The sequence below is a fragment of the Anolis carolinensis genome, chromosome 3 (genome assembly GCF_035594765.1).
Source record: "Anolis carolinensis isolate JA03-04 chromosome 3, rAnoCar3.1.pri, whole genome shotgun sequence".
NCBI lineage: Eukaryota > Metazoa > Chordata > Lepidosauria > Squamata > Dactyloidae > Anolis > Anolis carolinensis.
This window is the reverse complement of record NC_085843.1, coordinates 100,381,284-100,405,326: the sequence shown is the minus strand read 5'-3', so window position 1 is coordinate 100,405,326 and position 24,043 is coordinate 100,381,284. Positions and strand designations below refer to the sequence as shown.

Genomic DNA, 24,043 nt, shown 5'->3' with positions numbered 1-24,043 from the left:
TGAAGGATACTGGGAGTTGCAGTCCAATAACATCTGAATGCAACTTCTGATTTAGGATATTGACATTCATGGATTTGCTCTGCATGAACAAGCCTGAAATGATACTATTTGGACTGTGGACGGCAGCCTTAATGGCCATGCACTGACACCATCAATGGCTAAAATAATAAATTAAATAGCAATCTATTAAAAACATTAAGACTGTCTTGGGCTGTCTCTCCTTCAATCATTCTCTAGTATGTAAATGTGAGCTATGATTGCTTAAAATAATTATAGTTGCACATTAAACAGAGTGCATAATTTTCACCCCCAATGAACCATAGTTAATTTTATCTGGAAATTAGTGAGAACCATTTCAGAGTTAATTACAGCATGCTAACTAGATTGTCACTAATAAGTGGCATGCCCTTATCTCTCCAGAATACACTACAAATGGGAACTAAAACATTGGCTTTGTGAGTCAGAATATATAAAGGCTATATACGTAGAAGAACATTCATAACTGTAACTTATAAAAAAGAATAATGGTTAGGTTAGACTAATGTTTGAAAAATGTCTTCTTTGCATTCAACATAAATTACATTGTGTGGCTTCAATACTATATCCTGGAAGTAATCCTCAGTGAATTCAATGGAATTTATTTTTGAATATACTTGTATTGGACTACACAATGTGCCTGGTACACAGAGATGGTTTAAAGGAATATATTCTGGAATTGCTATCATCATGTTGACTACTATATATCATTTTGTGTAGTGGACAACTAGGTTTGCGAGTTTCCAGTATGGCAAAACAAACAAGAAAGAACTGGCTGTGATCATTGTTTGCTGGCCATGCTTGTGAGTCACCTGCACATCCTTAGAGAGTTTTGCAACTCATCTTTTTTCATTGTGTCAGAAACAACTTGAGAACATGCTACGAGTCGCTTCTGGTGTGAGAGAATTGGTCGTTTACAGAGACGTTGCCCAGGGGATGCCCAGATATGGTAGCTGGGAGGCTTCTGCCATGTTCCCGCAAGCTAGAGCTTGCGGGAACCCTAACCCTAACCCTAACCCTCACCCCATCTCAGGTTCGAATTGGCAACCTTCAAGTCATCAACCCAACCTCTAGGTCAGCAGTCCAGCTGGCACAAGGGTTTAACCCATTATGCAACAGAGGCTCTTTGCAACTGATATAAATGTACTATAATCTCTTATTTATTTATTTGATCCGTGTCACACTTTTCTTCCAGAACTAGAATCCAAGGCCATTTGCAACAAGATTAAGAAGAAAGATATAGACTATATTTTGCTACTATATTTAATAAAGCTGGATTGTTCACCCAACATAGACAAAAGTAATGGCTGAATCAGTGTTCAGATTTATGAAATGCACTTATATAGACAATTAGTTGTAAAGCTGGAATAATGCAGCAGGAGAAAACATTGCTGTGACAAGTGCTAGATCAGTCTTCATCCATGGTACATTATGATAATTGAATTAAACAGCTCTTAAGAAGTAGCAGAAACAGACATTTTGCTCCACTGCTTCTTTAGTGTCATCTTTGCTGTTTGCCAAGGGTACAGCAAAATCAAGTGAGCTAAAAAAGCTTTATTATTATACCAGAAACAGAAGACTTATACAGTGGTCAAAAGTGCCTACAATATCTCTTTCATCCATCACAGCACAATGAAACCAGATTTTTATGAGGAAGGTGAGTACACCTTATTTATTCTTTAACAATCATACTTAAATGTAAACATCATTTATGGAGTGGGAGTTGAAAGGCCTTCTGCTATTTTCTGTGATCTTTCAAAGTATCCAATTGATTTAAGGAGCCTCTGTGGTGGTGGATGTTATCCAATATTCTTTGTCAAGGATCTTATCTAGAACGATGTGGATAGTTACAGCGCTTGAAAATTAGATTAATGCAGATACAGATCTACTTAGACTGACTCTATTGGAGGCAGTAGGAAATAATATCTGACACTAAAATAAAGAGCTTTCCATTATGTCAGAAGCAATTAAATAAAAGTTAAAAATTAAAGACCTGCAGAAATTCTTAATTTTACTTCTGCTATCGTGGAACATGGATTGAATCTACTGCAGTCCTCTCTCCTGCAAAATTTCTGCATTGCCAAAATGAATAGAAGTGGTGTAAATTAACATGTTACTGAGTGCTGAAACATGCTGCAGGTATTTCATGGCAAATAAAACCTATGACTTTCTTTACCATGAATGGCCCAGTGTTTTGAAGGCCACCATGTTCCCAAGTGGGAAGAGGTTGTGGTTTGAAATCAAGGAGTTATATTAGGTTCACAAATAGCATGGCAAAGAAAGCTCTCATACACAGAAACAGCTGAAGCATATAGTTCCTGCCTACCTTCCCATTTGTCATACTTAGGCCAAGAGAGTGGAGGTTGGCATGTAAAACACATTCCTTCTTGAAGAAAAGCATGATCTCGTTCTCTTATCTCCTGAAATGCTCTGATGTTGAGAACTTCCTCTTGGCCTGGTTGTGTGCCTCCAAAGGAAAGTACTTCAGAAATAATGAGCAGACCAGAAATGGAAAGCAGACTGGAATTACGTAAACAGGATATCTACCACACTACACAATTAAAGCGTTTTGATACCATCTTAATTGCCATGGCGACCTCCTGTGGAATACTGGACTTTGTAGTTTAGGGAACCACTACAGCTTTCTTGCCAAATATCTCATTACAAAACCTAGAATTCTCTCAAATGGAGCCATGGCAGCAGAAGTGGCACCAAAGTGAGACAATTGTTGCAGCGTGAAAGAAAGCTAGATCCGTAACCTACTTTAAACCCACACTGCCGGATATTGCCAACAGAGTTTGCCATTATTCTGTTGCAGTACCCTCAGTTGAACTGGTTTTCTAAAGGAAAAAGGCAGCTGCAAGCTCTTGTTTATTTTGGTTCTTTTTCTACATACAAATAATATGACCAACTTGTCTGTTTTTGCTTAGTCGACAGCGTTCCTTCCAATGAGTAAAAGGAAAAGATTTTCCTTCCTGTGCTGGCCAATGCTACAATGTAATTTCCACTGAAATATATTAACATTTCTCTTGCTTTCATTTCTTTTTAAGACTAGGAGACCTGTCTCTGTGTTAAATACCTTGGAATTTGTGGTTAGAATATCATGCCTTGAGGTGGAGATGGCCAAACCATTTCATGTTCTCAGATGCAGTACAAATGTGAGAACTGCAAAAAGGGATCACGTTCTTTCTTAAACCCTACAGCCAAAACCTGACCACATCTATTTATTTAGGAATTAGCTCCATTTAACTTCATGGAATGGACTATTATCCTTGTTTTTGCAGATGCTTATATTCATTTATTCAAGAACAGGCTACACATTGTGGAGCTGGCACAATCAATGGTGAGGAATCATATGAATTGCATGACGACAACTGGAGGAGGGACACTCCTGCATTTAAGAAAAGCATAAAAGGATACACACCTTTTGTCACAAATTAAATTAATGGTTCCCAATGTTTTTTGGACCAGGGCCCACTTTGACCAGGGATCTTTCTCCAACATGAGCACCAAAAGGGTTACGAATCAGTTTTTGGTCAACTTTAGATTCAGTTTGATTATTTGGGGTTCTGATTCAGAAAATTGCACTGGATAGACCACATCACTTCTAGTTTCTGATACAGAACTTATGCCATCCAGTAATCACCATCTGCTCACCCACAGAAAACCATATTTAATAATCTAGAGTTAATGTGGTCTATCCAATGCAATGGTCAGTGGAAAGGAGTGGAAATAAAATAAAATATATAAAGAGGAATAAGATTTGCGGACCATTTTTTTTTTCTTGTGGCCCACTCTTGGGCCACAGCCCACAGGTTGAGAACCACTTTCTTAAATACTTTTGAGAGCACCACCTAGGTCATCAGACAAGGTTCTATATAAGGGAATTGTATCATATTGCTTGTGGGAGTAGAATAAAATATTAATTGTGAACTGATGAGGTTAAATAAAAAGAATGGATCTTAAAAATGTTAATTTTGTTAGTGTAGAGACACTTTGTTTTAAATGAGAATACTGCATATTCAAATGTGTGTAGCAGGATAAAACATTAATTGCAGATTGTGAAATTCATTAGGAACAAATAAGGGAGTAGAAGTAGGAGATACTGTCATGAAAGGAATGCAAGACTATATTGACAGCCCTCCACATTTATGAACACATTGACACAACACTGCCAGAAATACAATTGAAATACAACACTGCCAGACCTCTGCGAGTGCAGCATTTTTCCGTATGAAGCAGAGAGTGTTTGAAGATTGGGACATCCATAGGGATACCAAGGTGCTTGTTTATAAAGCCATTGCCCTCCCAACCCTGCTCTATGCCTGCGAAACGTGGACCGTCTACAGACATCACACTCAACTCCTGGAGCGTTTCCATCAGCGTTGCCTCAGAAAAATCTTGCAAATCTCTTGGGAAGACAGGCGGACAAATGTCAGCGTGCTGGAAGAAGCAAAGACCACCAGCACTGAAGCGATGCTCCTACGCCATCAACTCTGCTGGACTGGCCACGTTGTCTGAATGCCCGATCACCGTCTCCCAAAGCAGCTATTCTACTCCGAACTCAAGAACGGGAAACGTAATGTTGGTGGGCAGGATAAGAGATTTAAAGATGGGTTTAAAGCCAACCTTAAAAACTGTGGCATAGACACTGACAACTGGGAAGCCCTGGCCCTTGAGCGCTCCAATTGGAGGTCAGCTGTGACCAGCAGTGCTGCGGAGTTCAAAGAGGCACGAATGGAGGGCTTAAGGGAGAAACGTGCCAAGAGGAAGGCCCGTCAAGCCAACCCTGACTGGGACCGCCTTCCACCTGGAAACCAATGTCCTCACTGTGGGAGAACATGCAGATCAAGAATAGGTTTCTTCAGCCACCTAAGAACCCACCCCCAAGACACCAAAAATGGAAGACAGTCGTCCTCAAACTACGAGGGATCGCCTAAGTAAGTATAAATAACATTTAAACCATTGCTGTAGTCTTATCGTTTCCTTGAATTCTGCAACCCTTCGCTATCCCATTAAAAATAGTAAGAAAAAATAAGCTCCAGAAACCTTATTTGACACTAATTGATTCCCAGGAAAAAGCATCTTCAAGCCCACTTGATATAAATGTCACATTGAAAGCAGGATGGTGTGATCTCAGTTAATTTTACAAGTCAAAGCTGTGTTGCATTAGTGATTTCATATTGGCTTGCAAATCTGTTTTTCATTACTGCAAAATCACATATGTGGGATGTTAGCATTTCTGATTAAATCATGCCTTCTGCGCCCATGTAAATGTTCCAGTTAACTGAAGATAGGTAGTTATGCAATAAAATGGAGCCATTCTGCTTAATACTATGCAATGCCAATGAAGTATTATACTGGGGAAGATACAACCATGAGTTTTTCTCTGGAAACAACTACTTAAACCAGAAGAGGGTCGGCTTTACCATTCGGCAGATGACTTTGACAGCAGATATAGGGGGCTGATAGTAGACATCTCCTAGAGGTTCCTACGAAAACCAAAACTTATCATTTCTGTGTGTGTGATGAAACACTACATTCCTTATTCAACAGAAGGGACATAGGAGCTTTCTAATAAAATTTACTGGAATCCCAGCTAATTAGTAGGAAAGTTCATAAAGAAATATATGCCTACAAAAGCTTGAATCATATCCCACATGCTGGTTAATGTGATCTAAGCAGACTGGCAGGCATTAATATGTCCATTATAGATAACCACATACCAGTAACTGCAGGGGTCCTGAGTTAATGTATTTGGGGAAAGAATCTGCTACAGAACATCCTTCATGAATTGCAGGCTTCCATATATGACCCAGAAAACAGTAGGTATATCTAAACCACATACAGTTTCTCAGACTCAGAGGGATTCTCTCTCAATCTTGAGCAGTGACACCAGTCTTATCCATTCACCCACCCTTCCACATACATACATACATACATACATACATACATACATACATACATACGTGTGTGTGCGCGCGCATATGTCAGAAGTCATGACATTTCAGCTATAAACAAGTTGAATTTATTCTGCAGTTCAGTAGTTCAACATAGCTGTTTTGGGTTCAGACAATGTGCATGTATTTATATGCATGTTTGAGAGGGATGGGAAGGACTGCTTGGTGTTTGGGACAGCACCTAACCCTTTGACTCAATCTCATTCCTGATTAAATACCTCCCTCCATGTCTGTTATTTGCACAAGGAAGAAAGTTGACTATTTGCAATGCCAAATCATGTGAAAGACATTGCATCTTTGGCCTACAGATGGTTTGACTTTCTGATCAGCTATGTGCAATTTCACAGTAACTTTAAGCATTCATATTGATGTCAAAAATGTTTATTACATTGTCACATTATAGAGACAGACAAATTGTTAATAAAAGAAAGTAAGGTATTTATTCATGTTTTGCTTTTAAGTTGAAACCCTACAGGCTAGATTTCAGTCTGGAGGAGAGATTTCCTATACTACTGGAAAGTCTGAGGAGGAACTCAAACCAGCTATATTACAGTAACTGAAGATACAATACTCTAGCCAACTACGTCAGCTGCCTTCAGTGTATCGGTGAACTGTGGCAAAAATGTACATACATTTAAAACTTATGACAAACCTACTGTAATGGATAAAACTACAATATCACGTTTAACCGGAATGAGTCTTTAGGTTTAAATAGTCTTTAACCTTTTTTCCTCTAGCATAACAAAATGAAAACAAATGCTACTTCATTTCCTGCAAGGGCAAGGCATGCCAAAATTAAATTGGTTGAGATATACTTTTAAAAGAGAATTTTCCTTATCCCCTGCAGTACAAATGACCAATTCTACTCTTCCTGTTGAGTTGGAATGGAGTTTGGAAATTGGCAAAGCCATTCAGAGGAGAGTTGGAAAGAGGAAAGGAAAATAAATGAAGAGCCTTTTTGCTGACTCTTCATTCATTCACCTAAATCCTTCTGCTTGGTGGAGCATTCAGATATGCAGCTCTGAGTCTCCTAAAAGGGACAGAGAAAGACACACAGCTCAGAGTTTCAGGGGAATAATGGGCCAGTACTTGGGCTGCTTTTTATCACAGTTTCTATCAAAGCTGAGTTGCATGGTGGTCTCCATGGCCTGGATTTTATTGGCTCCCACACCATAGAGTTTTCTCATTTCAGCTGTTCTCCTCTCGCCAGCCTTCTCAGCAGGAGGCTGGGTAGATCGGCCTGTGGACAGGTGAAGATCGTGGTCAGCTTCAACATACATGTCATGGTGTTCTGCTTCCAGCTGCTGCTGTTTTCCTAAAAAAAACAAACAACAACACATATCTTATCAAATATGCCAGCTGTGTTAAAGATGATCTGAAAATCACATGTCCCAGGTATCAGGAGGCAGACACACCCTTAAAGCAACTACACCCCCCCTCCCAAAAAAAAAACCAACCCTGGCAATTCTAGACTTTTTCTGTTACAAGTCTTAAGTCAGCTCTATCTGGCATGGCCCCAAAACATCTAAAGATCTCTCTTCCCATTTGCCAGTCTGAATTGCCCGTGTGCTCCTCTTCCAATTCTATGATTTTATGAAATCTACACCCCTTGTTCTGTTACTTTATTTCTGTTCACTAACATTGCCCTTTTAAGTGATATTCACTTGTGCATTCTCAAGCTATACGATATGGGGCATTTCTTCCCCACCACCTAATGGATCAAGGACCACCATTATATTTAGCCCCATTAGTTGTTTCTTTCTTTTCTGGAAACTTGTCAGGGCCACGGGCCACCACTTTGACTAGCTCTAACATACATCACCTTAATCATCATTCCAAGCGTTATGGAAGGATGGAATATTAATAAGCTTAACAAGTATTCTCATTTGAAGTCAAATCTAAACAAGAGTAATAGGTACTTCTCATGCAAAATGAGCAGGAAATTAATAAAATGAAAGCAATCAAAGGGAGAAAATGGTAAGCATTTGTTTTTCTTAAAAATAAAAATATGAATAGATTTTGCGTCAAGGAACATACACATCGTGCACATATCCAATAGTTAAAATGAGCTTTGACTTAACTGAACAAGTCAAAACTGTTTTGCAGCTGTGGTGATGAAATGATAAACCAGGACAATGTAACTTTAGCCGAACCTCTGCCAATGAAAGCTGCTGACATTTTCCAGGGGAAGAAAATGGACAAGCCCTAGCCTGCCATACATGCCTGAGCTAAGCTTGTCTTGTGAAACACAGCTGTTGGTATTCTGTCGACAGACACCTGCCAAATTTACATACTACTGCATGCTCACAGTGGTGCAATTCATTATTTTCTCCATTAAACTCCACCTAAGGTAGCAACAGACGTCATAGAGCATTAAACATGAATTACTGGTATTCAGACTGATTCGCTTAGTGTCCTTTCTGCCTGAATGATTTTAATTTCTGCCTTCCACTGTGAAATATTTAGCTTTGCAGACTCTTGGAAATAGGCTATGGGCAATTTTATCTGCCAGTTTAAGAAGTGAATAATTTGGGACTAACAGCTACCTCACTCTCCAAAGCCAGCTGAAGGATAAGTTTAACAAGGATCGCATTTAGATGAAAACAGTTATAATTATAAAAAGTTGTCACACCAAAGACGTGGGGGAGAGAGAAAAATCAGAAACCCTATCTTAATGCACAACTGATGTGTAATGTGCTCCTGACAGAACATTTGAACAATAGACACCAATTTTAAGAGCCCCTTCTTAAATATCTAAAATTGCACACTGCTCTACTTTACTGGCTTATGTATGGTCTTTTGCCAAATGTTTGTCTTTGCAGGAAATGGCCACATGTGCAGACCTTCTTAAGCAACAGATGTGTGTGTCTAAAGTCACATTGGAAACAGCCCATCTTTGTTCTTCTTTACTCATTTCCATCTTCAACAAGAAATGGAGAAGATTATTTTCAACTGCCATGCATCCATTCTTTGGAATCATGGGAGTGGCAGTTTAGGGAAGAACATTGAGACTTGTCATCCAAAAAGTTTCAATGTCTCACCAAACTACAAATCTCAGGACTACACAGGATGCAGCCAAGGCAGTCAAAGTGAAATCGTACTGCTATGGTTGTGTAGTATGAAAGACCTTCTTGTTCAACCACCCTTCCCAAACTGAGGATCTGGCAAGCTTCTCTGATGATTGCATTGAGAAAAAAAACAGAGGCTCACAACCAAGAAGGCACTTAATTTGCTTTCTGACCAACATCCAAAGGTGGAAATAGTTACAAGAAACGCTCTGAAGAAATTTTGTTGATTAGGGGTGTTAGAAGATCCCTCCCACTCACAAACTTTATTCAAAGAATATGTGTTGGGTCCATGAAATTGTATAGGCTAGGTCCAACACCAACAGAAGGGGAAGACATTCTGGTCCAATGAGGATACCTTCCTGTGAAGGTCCTCTACACAAGAGAGCCTCTACCCACATGTGCCAAATGCAAGAGGAATGGTTGCTTGGCACACCGGGGTCTAGCCATCCCTACACACTGCTTGAGTGTCGGGAGAGGATTTTGCCCAAATCACCATAATGCCAGGGCAAGTTTATGCAAGAAAAGTTAGTCCTAGCAGTTCCCCAGTTTAAGATTTTAAATCCATGTTTGCTTTTTCAAGCAGGTTAAGAACTTAGTGCTCTGATGGTACCAGATCCCATCTGATTTTGGAAGCTAAAGTGGATCTGGTCTGCTTAATATTTGATTAGTATTTGAAATATCAAGTGCTGAAGGCTCTATTTCAGAGGAAGGCAATGACAAACCATCTCCGAGTATTCCATTTAAGGAAACCTCATGAAATCCATGAGGTCAGCAAATATCAATGTGAATACACATACACACACCCAAGATACGTCTTCTTTGTCTCTAGCTGTCCTATTCTGCATGAGTTAAAAAGAGGCATGGGCAATGGAAGATTTCACATGTTGGTGTACTGCATCACCGTTTAACATTGTCAGAATTGATCAGAACTGATGGTAGCTGAAGCCAAATAAAATTGGAAGACATCAATTCCCTACCCATAAACCAATTTCTGAGTAATCTGTAAAGATTTATGAAGGAACAGAAAATCATATGCATGAATTTATTGGTAATGTTTATGGGCTGGATTTCACTAGGGTTGTATACATTTCTATGTGTTGTAAAAAGAACTGTGGAACAGGATAATAAGACAGTTAACACTTTTCCAGCTTTATAGGGGGTTTAAATAATACTGGGCAACATTCAATAGGGTGGAAATGGACTCTGAATCTGAATCAGAAGACTTCCAGAAACCGCTAGAGAAGATATTTGGCCCCGGGGGGGGGGGGGGGGGGGGAGAGACAAGTTGAAAGACTGAAAAGGGAATGAGAAAACCGTTTTCTCAATAGTATTTTTTCTGGTGGTAAATGGATACAAAGATTGAGCCTCCTTTATCCGGAAATCTTAAATGCTCCAAAATCCAAAACTGGCTACATGGGTGGCTGAGATGATGATACCATTGTTTTCTGATAATTCAATGTATACAAACTTTGTTCAGTGCACAAGATTAATTTAAATATTGCTTATAAAATTACTTTCTGGATATGTATATATGTATTCCGAAATCCAGGACACTTCTGGTCCCAAACATTTTGGCTGAGGATATTCAAACTGCAGTTGGATATAACCCAAAATCTTGGAACCCTGATAATAATACTGTAAGACAATAATCAACTATCACCCACATACTGGAGAAAGAGGATTGAAGCTGAAGACACATGGCCTGTTAATTGAGCAGAAATCGTAAAGACTGAAGTTGCATGCAAGCTATTCTGGCTCCCTGTGCAGCTCTTGTAATCTCCGCTAACCCCCCTAATTCCTTGGAAATGGTTTTGGGTGTATCCTTTTTGAGATGAAAGCACAATCCCAGGTCTGTAGAGACGCTGTTCCCCTTCCCCAAGGAAAAACTGAATAACTTCAAAGATGACCAACAATGATGCAACATCATCCAAAATGGCAGCTGCAATGACACACTGCGTCCCCCTAGAGTGGCTAAATATCAGATGGTGTGTTCCTGTGGATTCTGAAGCAAGTCTAACTATGATATAGTGATTTAATTACAGGAAAAGGATTTTAACTAGAAACCTCCTGATTCATAATATAGTCAACATGCGCATGCACACACACACACTCTGCTATTCTTAACTTCCAGTAGAATTTCAGAAAATGCTTAGATGGGCAATAGCATACACTGGTACAATAACCTACAAGGTCTAACAGTCTTCAAAACATGTACCAGCACTAACATGTAGATATGCACAGGATTTTATTTAGCTTGCAATGTCATGCAGTTCTTTCAAACTCTTTGGACTCACTGGATACACATCAGTGAAACTATTTGCAGACTGTACAGCAAAGTTAAGCATCTTGCCATATCAGCTTCAAAACATCTGCAGTATATTTTATATCTGCAGAAACGTGTGTGTGTAACAGCTCAATGACAATCTGTCTGGCCCCAAAATAAATTATACCGTATTCATGGAAAATAGATATTTAAACAGAACAATCTGGAACTTCAATTTCTGGACTAATTTCTTTGCAATGCCTGCAGACATAAAGTCTTGTCTCCCCATTAAAGGTTGCCATAATTTACTGTATTTTCTCTATATCAGCATAAACAAGTAAAATAGCTGCTTCTGACGGTGGTGGAAAATGGGGAGGTGTGGCGAACCTTTAGAGTTTCAACTCCCCCTTAGATTTTCTTACTTTTTCAGGCCATTAACAGAAAGCCAGAAAAGACTTCACAGCCATTGGTACAATGTGCTTAAATGATTTCTGGATGACTGATTTTTTGTTTGTTTGTTCCTGGCCAGCTTCAGAGTCTAGACATCTTAAGAGTTAAAAATTCATAGCTTTAGTGTGTGTATAAGAATGATGTCTCAAGCCCTCAGTTACCTATGATTAATATTTTTAAATCTATTGTTTTAATAATTTATTTTGTACATATTTTTTATTTGCCATTGCTATGATAATAATTTCTTGGTGGTATTTTGTACTCTGATAGTGTTTGCAGCAGAAGGGAGTTTAAAAAATAAAAACAGTGCAAAAATCATTTAAAACAAGCATATATTCTTTAACTTCAACAGAAAAGTGAAAGTAATAAGGGGAGCCAATGGGATGATCTAGCTGGAACATAGAGATGTGGGAAATACAGCTCAGAAAACAAAGTTTACCCACTATATTCTCTAACGCCTACCTGGATCAGAACCTCACACAAAATGCACAGCATTTTGAGTCTACAAAAATATACACATTTGTGCTTAGGAGAAAAAAGATCAGGTCTGCAAGTCATGTAACTTTGGTAAGTTACAGTCGTTTTGCATGTTTCCTTAGATTTAACATGCCAAGTTAATCTATGTGTTTTATGAAAACACAACACAAACACTGCGTATTCCTATCAATAATTTAGTAATACTAGCCAAGAAGAATTCAAATATTCTTCCACTGCCATTGAGAGCATTTAAAATCTGTTCCAGTTAATGCAACATACTTGGCATACATTTTCTTACTTGTAGAAATGGTTTATCATAAAAATTGACAGTGAGACACGTTATTTTTAAACTAACAGATATGGAGACAAATCATATAGCCATGTATCAACATGAAAACAATCTCAAAGAATCCTGATACAGTGCCTATGATGACTTCTCTGTAGGCAAGCATTATAAAGCAGAAATTCTGCCAATACAAAGAAAATAAAAATACAAATTAGAGAGCAAGATTTCTTAGTTTTATAGATTCTACCTATATTACACAGGTTGGGTATCCCTTATCCAAAATGCTCGGGACAAGAAATGTTTTGGAGCTTAGACTTTTTCAAATTTGGAGATGGGACCCTGGGTTAAACATGATATTTACTTAAGTTTCATATACACTTTATATGCATAGCTTGAAGATAATTTTACACACTATATTTTTGAATAATTTTGTGCATGAAGCAAAGTTTGTATGCACTGAACTATCAGAAATCAAAGACAGCGCCATCTCAGTAATTTATGTGGACAATTTTGGATCTTTTTGGGATTTTTGACATGTCAGGTAAGGATGATGAACATGTATTACCATACAATTTAGTTTTTTTATGGTGAGTCATTGGCAACACATAAATTAATGCAAACTGACAATTTTACTGCACTCAATTTGCATCAAATCCTTCCTTTTCTGAGTGCTGAAATACCTTGCAGTAAAGGATATTTCTTTATATAGATCTCTATCTAATCATAATTATGGAACAATGTTGTTTCCACAAATCAAGGCATCTCAGGTTCACATTTAGAATAGGAAAAGAGAGAACACCTTCTCAAGATAGATCTATACTGCCACATACTCCAGAGTCTACACTGCCATATAATCCCATTCAAAGCAGATAATTTGGACTGAGAAACTGGATTATGTGGCAGTGTAGATGGGGCCTCGGGTTTTAGCTAAACTTTAGAAATCTCAAGAGAGATCCACTGAGTCCCTCTCCGACCCTCTTCCACCATCAAGCAAGCCTTGTTTTAAGATAAATCTTCAATCTCATTCCTTCCATACCACATTTTACGGATCCTGAAACTTGTCCCAGAGTGTTTCCGTGATCACTGAACCAAGTTTATAGGGCACAAAGGGAACCTGCAGGAAATATTGTTCTGCCCATTTCGTTTGGCAGAAATTATGGGACAGCTTTTAGCAGTTTTACTATATTTATACTGTTATTATTGCTAATTATTTTGGATGCTTGCTGTTAAAAAGCAAGCAATAAACTGAAATATTAAATAGAGATATGAACACAGTGGTTGGGTATTAGTTGTTGCTGCTGTTGTGTGCCTTCATTTCAAAATAATGGCAACCAAAAAGACAAACTGGTGTGAAATACAGTCTCCAAGTTGCAAACATTTGACTTACAAATGACTCACAATTATAAAAGGGGGTGAGACAACAGGGAGTGAGAGAAATCCATTCCTTGGAAGGAAAATTCAGTCCTGGAGGAATTATCATGGGGAAAAGGGATCTCCACTAAAGCTTTAGCACCAATCCTTGTTTCCACAACAAGCCAAATTTTTCAAAAAGTTTGGGGAGCGCCTGTACATAGTCTTATTCCTTTTTTCTGAAAAAAATAACAGTTTGGGATATGGAGTGAAAACATTGTTTTCTGAATTTTTCTGGTGGTTTTCTAGGTCTTTGTATCTCTATTCCCAACTCTGATTTAGAAGATTAGGAACTGTCATGGCAGGGAACATCCCCATATTTCTGGTTTGAGCCATGTAAGCCATGAAGCTCAATATGACCAAGGGTCAATCACTTGTCTCTCAGTGATTTGGAAGGAAGGGACAAGAGTTGTAACATTGCTTTCAAAGTTGTGGTCTTGAAAGGTCATGTCCAACCCCCCAGGATTGCATTCTACTGTTGAAAATAACTGAGTTCACTGACTTTTGATGTGAGGCAATGAGGCATGTGATAGCGTAGTTTTCACCCCCCTTTTAACAATTTCATTCATCCTTGGGACACTTAGAGCTATTCCACAGCATTATAACTCTGATCGCACTGAGATTTGTCACCTTCTAACATTTTCCTGAATGACACATGTAATAATCAGACTACTGACATGGAGACTTGATGATCATTTAAATCAAGACTGAAGTAACTCTGGTTGCAGCCCAATTGCAGACCATGGAAGTTCTCCCATGTTTCTGCTGAAAACTTTTATTGTTTTCATTTCCAATCAGTAGAAGATGATCAGAGGTAAGAGACTTTAGTTTTTGCATGGAATGAGGCTGTGTTTTAATGCCCAGGAAGCTGTTTCCCTGGTGATTTTAATTCAAAGTAGATACGCAGAGATAGACCACTTATTTATATGCACATTGGTATGTTTTAGAGAAATGTACAAGTGGTAAGAATTACATCTGGCCCTCTTCTATGTTCGTGGCCCACATCTCTGCCCAACCCAAGAATGCCTCCTAGCCACTAAAATCTTTCCCAAATTTAGCCCCAGGCTGAAAAAACTTTTTCATGCCTGCTTGAGACAGATGGATGATCCATGATGGTGAGAATAGTGCAATGGCAGCCAAGTGCCATCAAAAGCATAAAAATATCAGAAGGAATGGCAGCACAGATGCCTTCCATCTACATACCTTTCGTTATAGTTAAATATACAAAGTTATATACCTTTTGGCACTAGCCAGTATGCTACCCTTTTTACACCAAAGAAAAAACCATTAAAGTCAAATAGGGAAAATATAAATGCTTTCCCATGTGAATCCTGCTGTTGGTTAGAGTATAGAGTTCTTTAATAGGCAAACAAATAGGACATATTTTACGTATATTTGCACTAAACGGTTTAAGGACTTCATCACATGGGATAAGTAATTGGGATCGCTATTTTTCCCTTAAGCTTCGAAAAGCCCCATTTTGAATTACTATGTCATGAAATGATGCATGTCTAAAAATGTGTCACCAAGATGAAATGATTGGAAAGCTTTGGATTAAAGCTTTCTAACAGAAAATTTACCGTCAAACTACAGGTCTCTATAGAATGGAACCAGGCTAGTTTAACAGTGGCATAACATTTCTATTACTATGTAGTGAAGATACACTACCATATGAGAGAGAAACTTAAAAGATGACATAGTTGTTAAGAGGCAGCTCATTATGGCTGGAGCATAAACATATTGTCTCAATTAAATCTAACCAATGTATGCTAAAGTGTAGTAAATCAGGCAGGCTTTTATTTAGTAAAGCAGACATGTAGAAATCAAGTGCAAATGTTACTAAGCCATCAATGAACATGTCAATAATAAGGAGTTGAATTGAAGAGTCAGAGATGGAGAAGTGAAGGTAATAGCTTTGCATTTCTACATTTCAATCTGAAGGACAATGCCTACTTTCCAAAATCATAGGAGCTTGGGAAGGATGAATATAATAATGGCTAAGAATAATGTAAAGATTTTTGGACGAAAAATATGCTCTGTTGAAGCTAAGAACTCTTTTCTTTTGAAAAATCTATCACAATCTTAATTTTCTATAAATACACATGGCAAACAAATTGTTTATTTCAGATCTCTCAGTGGAATAATTACACTTAAATGCAATATTGTTGGGGGGAAATCCAATTTCACCAGTATGTTTATATTTGTCAGGAACTTCAAAGCATGTCTGCATTAGCCAGAATTATTCTCATCTTCTATATATATAAAAGAGTGATGGCATCACGGCAATTCACAAAACAACAAAAGTACAGGCCCCCCAACCTCAAAATTTGACAACACAACCCATCATCCACGCCTCAAGGTTGATACAACAAAAAGAAAATAAAAATAAAGTCCTAATTAGAGGGAGAGCAATAATTTTTTTTATCCAATTGCTGCCAGTTTAGAGGGCTAATCTCTGCCCACTTGGTTGCCTAGCAACCAAGGGACAGCCAGGTTTCAGTTAGGGGACAGGCAGATTTAGGCCTCACTTAGACTTCTTCCACAGATTATCTAATTTACACTGGATTATATGGCAGTGTAGACTCAAGGCCCTTCAACACAGCTATATAACCCATTTATAATCTTATATTATCTGCTTTGCACTGGATTATCTTGCCTCCACACTGCCATATAATCCACTTCAGTGTGCATTTTATACAGCTGTGAAGAAGGGGCCTCATATAATCCAGTTCTAAGCAGATAATTTAAGATTATCAATATACAGTAGAGTCTCACTTATCCAACGTAAACAGGCCGGCAGGATAAGTGAATATGTTGGATAATAAGAAGGGATTCAGGAAAAGCCAATTAAACATCAAATTAGGTAATCGTTATACAAATTAAGCACCAAAACATCATATTATACAACAAATTTGACAGAAAAAGTAGTTCCATGCACAGTAATGCTATGTAGTATTTACAGTAGAGTCTCACTTATCCAACACTCGCTTATCCAATGTTCTGGATTATCCAACACATTTTTGTAGTCAATACTTTCAATATATCGTGATTTTTGGTGCTAAATTCATAAATACAGTAATTACTATATAGTATTACTGTGTACTGAACTACTTTTTCTGACAAATTTGTTGTCTAACATGATGTTTTGGTGCTTAATTTGTAAAATCATAACTTAATTTGATGTTTAATAGGGTTATCCTTAATTCCTCATTATCCAACATATTTGCTTATCCAACGTTCTGCCGGCCCGTTTATGTTGGATAAGTGAGACTCTACTGTACTGTATTTACAAATTTACCACTAAAATATCACAATGAATTTAAAACACTGACTACAAAAACATTGATTATGAAAAGGCAGACTGCGTTGGATAATCCAGAACATTGTATAAGCGAATGTTGGATAAGTGAGATTCTTCTTTAATATGATATAATTACTGGGATAGAATAATGCAGAACAATATAATCTCTAAAACCAGGACAGTAAATAAACAGGGGAATTCCACACAGGAAACAATCGGGGCCAGCTAACACCTCCCAACAAAGTATTCCCATCATCAAAGTCTGGCAAATCCTGTTTTCTCAGGGCCACAGACAGTAGAAGCACATAAAATATCGCAAACAACACCACTCTGAAAACAAGGGAATTCCAGACAGGAAACAATCAGGGCCAGCTAACACCTCCCAACAAAGTATTCCCATCATCAAAGTCTGGAAAATCCTCTGTTTTCTCAGGGCCACTGTGATGACTCATGGGCCATGTAGTCCCGTTCCTAGTACTATTGTGGCAGATGAAGAGGAGAACTTGGGTTTCCCACCGTTTCAGCCAGAATTGGAGCCCTTGCACCTGCAGGATGTTTGCCCTCCAGAAGTCAGCCAAACAAGCCTTGGGCAGAAATCTCCCCCGTTCTCTCGCCGGGATAATTATAATCGAGATAGAGGCGCTAGGGAGGCGAGTCGCCGAAGCGCCAGAATCGCTGCCAGACAATTAGCTGATTAAGCCTGTTTCCCTTGGGAAATCTTAAGGAGTCATGCATCTGGACATAGTATGGGTTTCACTTCTTGTTCCCCAGGGAAAGTGTTCCTTGGCGGGAAAACAAGATCCTATATAGGTGTTTACCCGCAAGGAGATCCTTGCGGAGTCAATTCGTCAGCTTCGGGAGTGAGATCGTGTGTGGACTACGCTACTCCTGATCCTTGTTTCCAGGACCTTGTTCTTGTTCCAACCCTGCCTTGTTCCCCGGACCTCATCACGGACCTCGCCACGGACCCTGTTCTTGTTTCTTGCTTCTTGTTGCCTCGAATCAAGCCTTGTTTGCCAAGAATCTAGTTTGCTCTCCAGCCTTGTTGTCAAGCTCCCCTGGACTTAAGGACCCTGTCATTTCCCCGCACTTTGCTCGGCAAAGTGTGTGTTTCGGTTATTGGATTATAACTTTGGACTCTAATATCTCATATTGGACATTGTTTTCCTGGACTATATTTGACCTTTCCTGAAAGGTCTACTTCTGAACTATATTCTTCACTTGTTTTTATTGACTTTATATATTCCTTTAATAAAGATATTAGATAGATTCTGGTCTCTGTGCATGGTTATTGGTGCTCTGCAGCCTGGGTCCTGACAGTTTGACTCCGCCGCCCTAAGCACCAATTAACCTAGACCAGAATGTCTACAGGAACCGGGGCGGAAGCCCAACCACTCAGCTACACCATTTCCAAGGATGAATTAGACAGAATCCGTGATACACTCCATATGCAGGAGGGAGAAATACGGGGCTTGAAGGAACGAGTTATCCGGCTCCCTGGCCTGGCGCTTCCAACCAAGTTCTCTGGAGAAGCCTCCAAGGTTCATGTTTTCCGTCGCCAATGCCAGGCATACATAGAAGCCCGTCAAGCCGAGTTTCCCCAAGAAGATGTCAAGGTGGTGTGGATTTACAGTCTCCTAGAAGGGCCAGCGGCCAATTGGGCGACGGCGCTATTTGATGCGGGCTCCATGCACCTAAGTTCCGCGCAAAACTTCCTGAACCACCTTAAGGCGACATGGGGGATCGAGGACAATGTGGAGGCGGCCGGCCATAAACTCCGGCGCCTTTCCCAAGGGGACAGGCCGTTGTCCCAGTACATAGCCGAGTTCCGAGTGCTGGCCCAAAACACCGGTTGGAATGACATAGCCCTCAGAGGACAGTTTCGTGAGGGTCTCAACTTCGAGATGCAGGAAGAAATCTCCAAGGTGGATCCCCCAAACTCTCTTGAGAGACTTATCGATCAATGTTTACGAGCCGAAGTCCTGCTTGCCAACAAAAAACAGTGGCTCCGAGGCCAGAGTGGAAGAGCAAGAGTGAAACCTCCCGCTTCTGCCAGTATTCAGCCGCGTCCAGTGTGGAGACCCCCACCACCAGCCCCATACCCCAGAGGAAGCGAGGAGGAGCCGATGCAGTTGGGCAATGTGCGTCCCAGATTAGATGTTGCCGAGAAGGCCCGCCGCCAATGTTTAAACCTCTGTTGGTACTGCGGGAACAGGGGCCACTTCGCCAGAGAATGTCCAGCCAAGAGAAAGCCCGCCGCTTGCTTGGCGGCGGCGTCCTCCGCGGAGACGGAGACGGCCGAGGCGGCTGGAGCCAAGCCGGCGGGGGAAGCCAGCGACCGGGTGTAGAGAGGCTCGCCAACCCGGTCAAGAACCCCACTCAAGAGCCGCAAACCGGGGTCCTATTTCTCCTAGCGGTCACATTGTGGTCAGCGAAAAAAGGACCCGTCATGATCCATGCCATGATAGACTCAGGAGCAACAAACAATTTTATCGATAGAGAGTATGCCGACTCTCTGGGATTACAATATCACGATTTCAAGAACGCCCGAGTGGTGCAGGCTATAGATGGCCGTCCCCTAAAAATGGGTCCAGTAAGCCAATGGACTGAGCCCACCAGAATGTGGATAAGGGAACACATGGAAGAGATTTCCTTCTTTGTTACCGAGGTCCCTCACTTCCCTGTGATTTTGGGAATTCCATGGCTGACGCTCCACGACCCAAACATCTCCTGGACCAACAGAGAACTGCAGTTTGCTTCTAAATATTGCCAAAACCATTGTCTTGTAGCCAAGGTCTGCCATGCCACAGACGCTGAACCCATCATCACCTTGCCCAAGAAATACTCAGACTTTTGGGATGTTTTCAATGAAAAAGAAGCCGAGAAACTACCCCCGCATAGACCCTACGATTGTGCCATTGACTTGGTGGAGGGGGCCCCAATCCCGCGAGGACACCTCTACTCCCTGACTGAACCAGAGCAAGAAGCTCTCAGGGAGTTCATAGAGTCAAATCTTCGCAAGGGATTCATCAGACCCTCTCAATCCCCGGCTGCTTCCCCGGTGATGTTTGTGAAAAAGAAGTCAGGGGACTTACGCTTGGTTGTGGACTATAGAGCATTGAACAATATCACGAAGCGGAACCGCTACCCCCTGCCTTTGATCTCGGACCTATTAGACCGGCTTCGAGGGGCCAAGGTTTACACCAAGCTGGATCTCCGGGGGGCTTACAATCTAGTTAGCATCAGGGAGGGGGACGAATGGAAAACCGCCTTCCAGACCAAATTCGGATTATTCGAGTCCCTAGTCATGAATTACGGATTATCCGGAGCTCCCGCAACGTTCCAGCATTTTGTCAACGATATCTTCCAGGATTATCTAGATCGGTTCTTGATCATATACCTAGACGATTTTTTGGTGTATTCTAGATCACAATCGGAGCATGAGAAGCACGTCAGGATGGTGCTACAACGTTTGCGGGATCATGGACTATATGCCAAGTTGGAAAAATGCGCTTTTGATCTACAAGAGGTAGACTTCCTGGGATACCGTGTCTCGCCACTAGGGCTCTCCATGGACCCGGCAAAGGTTTCAGCAGTATTGGAATGGCGGGCGCCAACCAACAAGAAGGAAGTGCAACGTTTCTTGGGGTTCGCGAACTACTACCGCAAATTCATCCCAGACTTTGCCCGCTGGTCTGACCCAATCACCAGCTGCATCTGTGGAAAACAGCCTTTCCGCTGGACGGAGCAAGCAGAGAAAGGGTTCCAGCAACTAAAGAAGTTGTTCACGTCCCAGCCAATTCTACAGCACCCTGATCCTAAAACCCCTTTCGTTGTGCAGGCTGACGCCTCCGATGTGGCAATTGGGGCTATACTCATGCAACCAGTGGGAGAACATCTCCATCCTTGTGCCTTTTACTCCCGTCAACTAACAGCCCCAGAGAGAAATTATACTATTTGGGAGAAGGAACTTTTGGCCATAAAGGCAGCCTTTATTTTGGAGGCATTGGTTAGAAGGGGCCAAATTTCCCATTGAGGTTCATACTGACCATCGTAATTTAGAACATCTAAGAACTGCCCGCAAGCTAAATCAGAGGCAGCAGCGCTGGGCTTTATTCTTTGAGCGTTTTGACTTCCAGATCCATTATGTAACCCCAGCTCAGACCAAGTAAGCAGATGCGCTATCACGGAAACCAGAGTATGCTGCAGGACGCAGAGAGACCTTTGAATCCCGATTGCTGCAACCCGAGAACTTTGCCACGCTCACAGTGGGAAACACCAAATCCACTTCAGTTGAACCAACCCCTTCTACTCCAGGACCCCTTTGTGCTCAAGAAATTAGAGCCAGTCAACAGGCGGATGCCTGGGCTCAAGATCAAATTCGCCAAGGACTACGCTTCCCTTTCTCACTTAAGGATGGGCTATTATGCTACAGAAATCATGTCTACATCCCTCCAGGACCAGGCAGAGAAAAGGCACTTCATCTATGTCATGACTGCAAGCCAGCAGGACATTTTGGACTTTTCAAAACCATGCATTTGATCCTACGGGATTTCTGGTGGCCCAAGATCCGCAAGGATGTGGAGAAATATGTCAATACCTGCCCGGTATGCCAGCGTTCCAAGATAAGAAGGGAGAAGCCCTCAGGGCTACTGCATCCCCTTCCTACTCCATCTCGTCCATGGGAGATAATTTCTGCAGATTTTATCATTGACCTACCACCCTCCCTTGGATATACCACAATCCTAGTGGTGGTGGACCTTTTCACCAAATTGGCCCATTTCATGCCTTGTGATGGCCTTCCCACGGCCAAACAGACTGCAGATTTATTCCTTCAACATATTTTCCGGCTACATGGATTGCCCAAGAGTTTGGTCACTTGCGGAGTCAATTCGTCAGCTTCGGGAGTGAGATCGTGTGTGGACTACGCTACTCCTGATCCTTGTTTCCAGGACCTTGTTCTTGTTCCAACCCTGCCTTGTTCCCCGGACCTCGTCACGGACCTCGCCACGGACCCTGTTCTTGTTTCTTGCTTCTTGTTGCCTCGAATCAAGCCTTGTTTGCCAAGAATCTAGTTTGCTCTCCAGCCTTGTTGTCAAGCTCCATTGGACTTAAGGACCCTGTCATTTCCCCGCACTTTGCTCAGCAAAGTGTGTGTTTCGGTTATTGGATTATAACTTTGGACTCTGATATCTCATATTGGACATTGTTTTCCTGGACTATATTTGACCTTTCCTGAAAGGTCTACTTCTGAACTATATTCTTCACTTGTTTTTATTGACTTTATATATTCCTTTAATAAAGATATTAGATAGATTCTGGTCTCTGTGCATGGTTATTGGTGCTCTGCAGCCTGGGTCCTGACAGCCACAGACAGTAGAAGCACATAAAATATCGCAAACAACACCACTCTGAAAACAAGGGAATTCCAGACAGGAAACAATCAGGGCCAGCTAACACCTCCCAATAAAAAAATTATCTCAGGGAGGAAACAGCCAGGCTTTAAAGCTGCAAGGCCATTACATCCTAATATTTTTCCTAATTGCAGCATTCATACTTGCCTCCAACAAACAAAAAAAACCAATCAGAAATATTGTATATTCACAACCTTTAGGAAATAATATCCCCTGATGGCGCAGCGTATTAAAGCGCTGAGCTGCTGAACTTCTGGACCGAAAGGCCACAGGTTTGAATTGGGGGAGCGGAGAGAGCCCCCCACTGTTAGCCCCAGCTTCTGCCAACCCAGTAGTTCGAAAACCTGCAAATGTGAGTGCATCAATAGGTACTGCTCCAGCAGGAAGGTAACGCCGCTCCATGTAGTCATCCCACATGACCTTGGAGGAGTCTACGGACAACGCCGGCTCTTCGGCTTAGAAATGGAGATGAGCACCAACCTCCAGAGTCAGACACGACTGGACTTAATGTCTGCGGAAAACCTTTACCCTTACCTTAACTACCACCAATTCCTCAATACTTTATTTCCCATACCACCATACTTCGCCACAGCAACGTGTGGCCGGGCACAGCTAGTCTCTAATAAGATGTTTCCAAACAGGATCTCATTTTATTCAGTTTTTTTTAAAGGGAATTAAAAACAAATTCCTGGATAAAATAAGCTAGTTTATTTGGCAGGAACTAAGAGCAACTGTTTGTAAAAGACGGGCTAAATGCTTCTTCCACTAGAATAAATGGTGTACTTAATTTCCATGTGACATAAATAAAATCTTACTTTTTCTACGTGCTTGTGTAGATGATGCTCCTTTTCTAGTACATTGAGAGTAGGTATATTGTGTAAAATATGTAGCAGCCAGTAAAAAAATCCTCTTATGCCAGTCACACGTAGTTGCTTCCTGTAACTATCTTCATGATGCCATATTGGAATTATTTCAGATTCTGGCAGAGGCTAATAAGTTAGTTATCAATTTCAAGTCTTTTCCCCAGATCAGCCTTTTAAGATATCCCAAGAGGGCAGTTTCTGAAGTTCCAGGGATTCCATATCTAATTATGTATCTCTTTTATTGTCTGAGATATAAATACTAGTGGAACTAAAGAGCTTTAAAAAAATAAAAAGTGTTATGTGTTACATTAGTCATATCTTCATGACATTATCACATAATCAAACGCATTTATCGTTAAAAAAAAGTTTCAAAGTATCCCCATCCCACTTAGGCTTAAAATGTCATTTCCTCTTATTTACACATAAAATTGTAATGCCATTTACCTACTACCTTTTTTGGTCTAGGAGATAACATGGGGTCCTCCAATGACATATTTTCCCACAAGCATTTCAGG

The 24,043-nt window shown here is 40.7% G+C and overlaps 1 protein-coding gene across 1 annotated transcript in view; it reads right to left on the bottom strand.

The window, feature by feature from the left end:
• Positions 1-6,361: 6,361 nt before the first annotated feature.
• The window catches only part of gemin8 (gem nuclear organelle associated protein 8), a 51,089-nt gene continuing 33,407 nt past the window's right edge, over positions 6,362-24,043 (bottom strand). Inside the window, exon 3 of the mRNA XM_003218888.4 lies at positions 6,362-7,311. Within this exon, the coding sequence (XP_003218936.2) occupies positions 7,055-7,311 (257 nt within the window). The 3' untranslated portion in view covers positions 6,362-7,054. The remainder of the gene's footprint in view (positions 7,312-24,043) is intronic.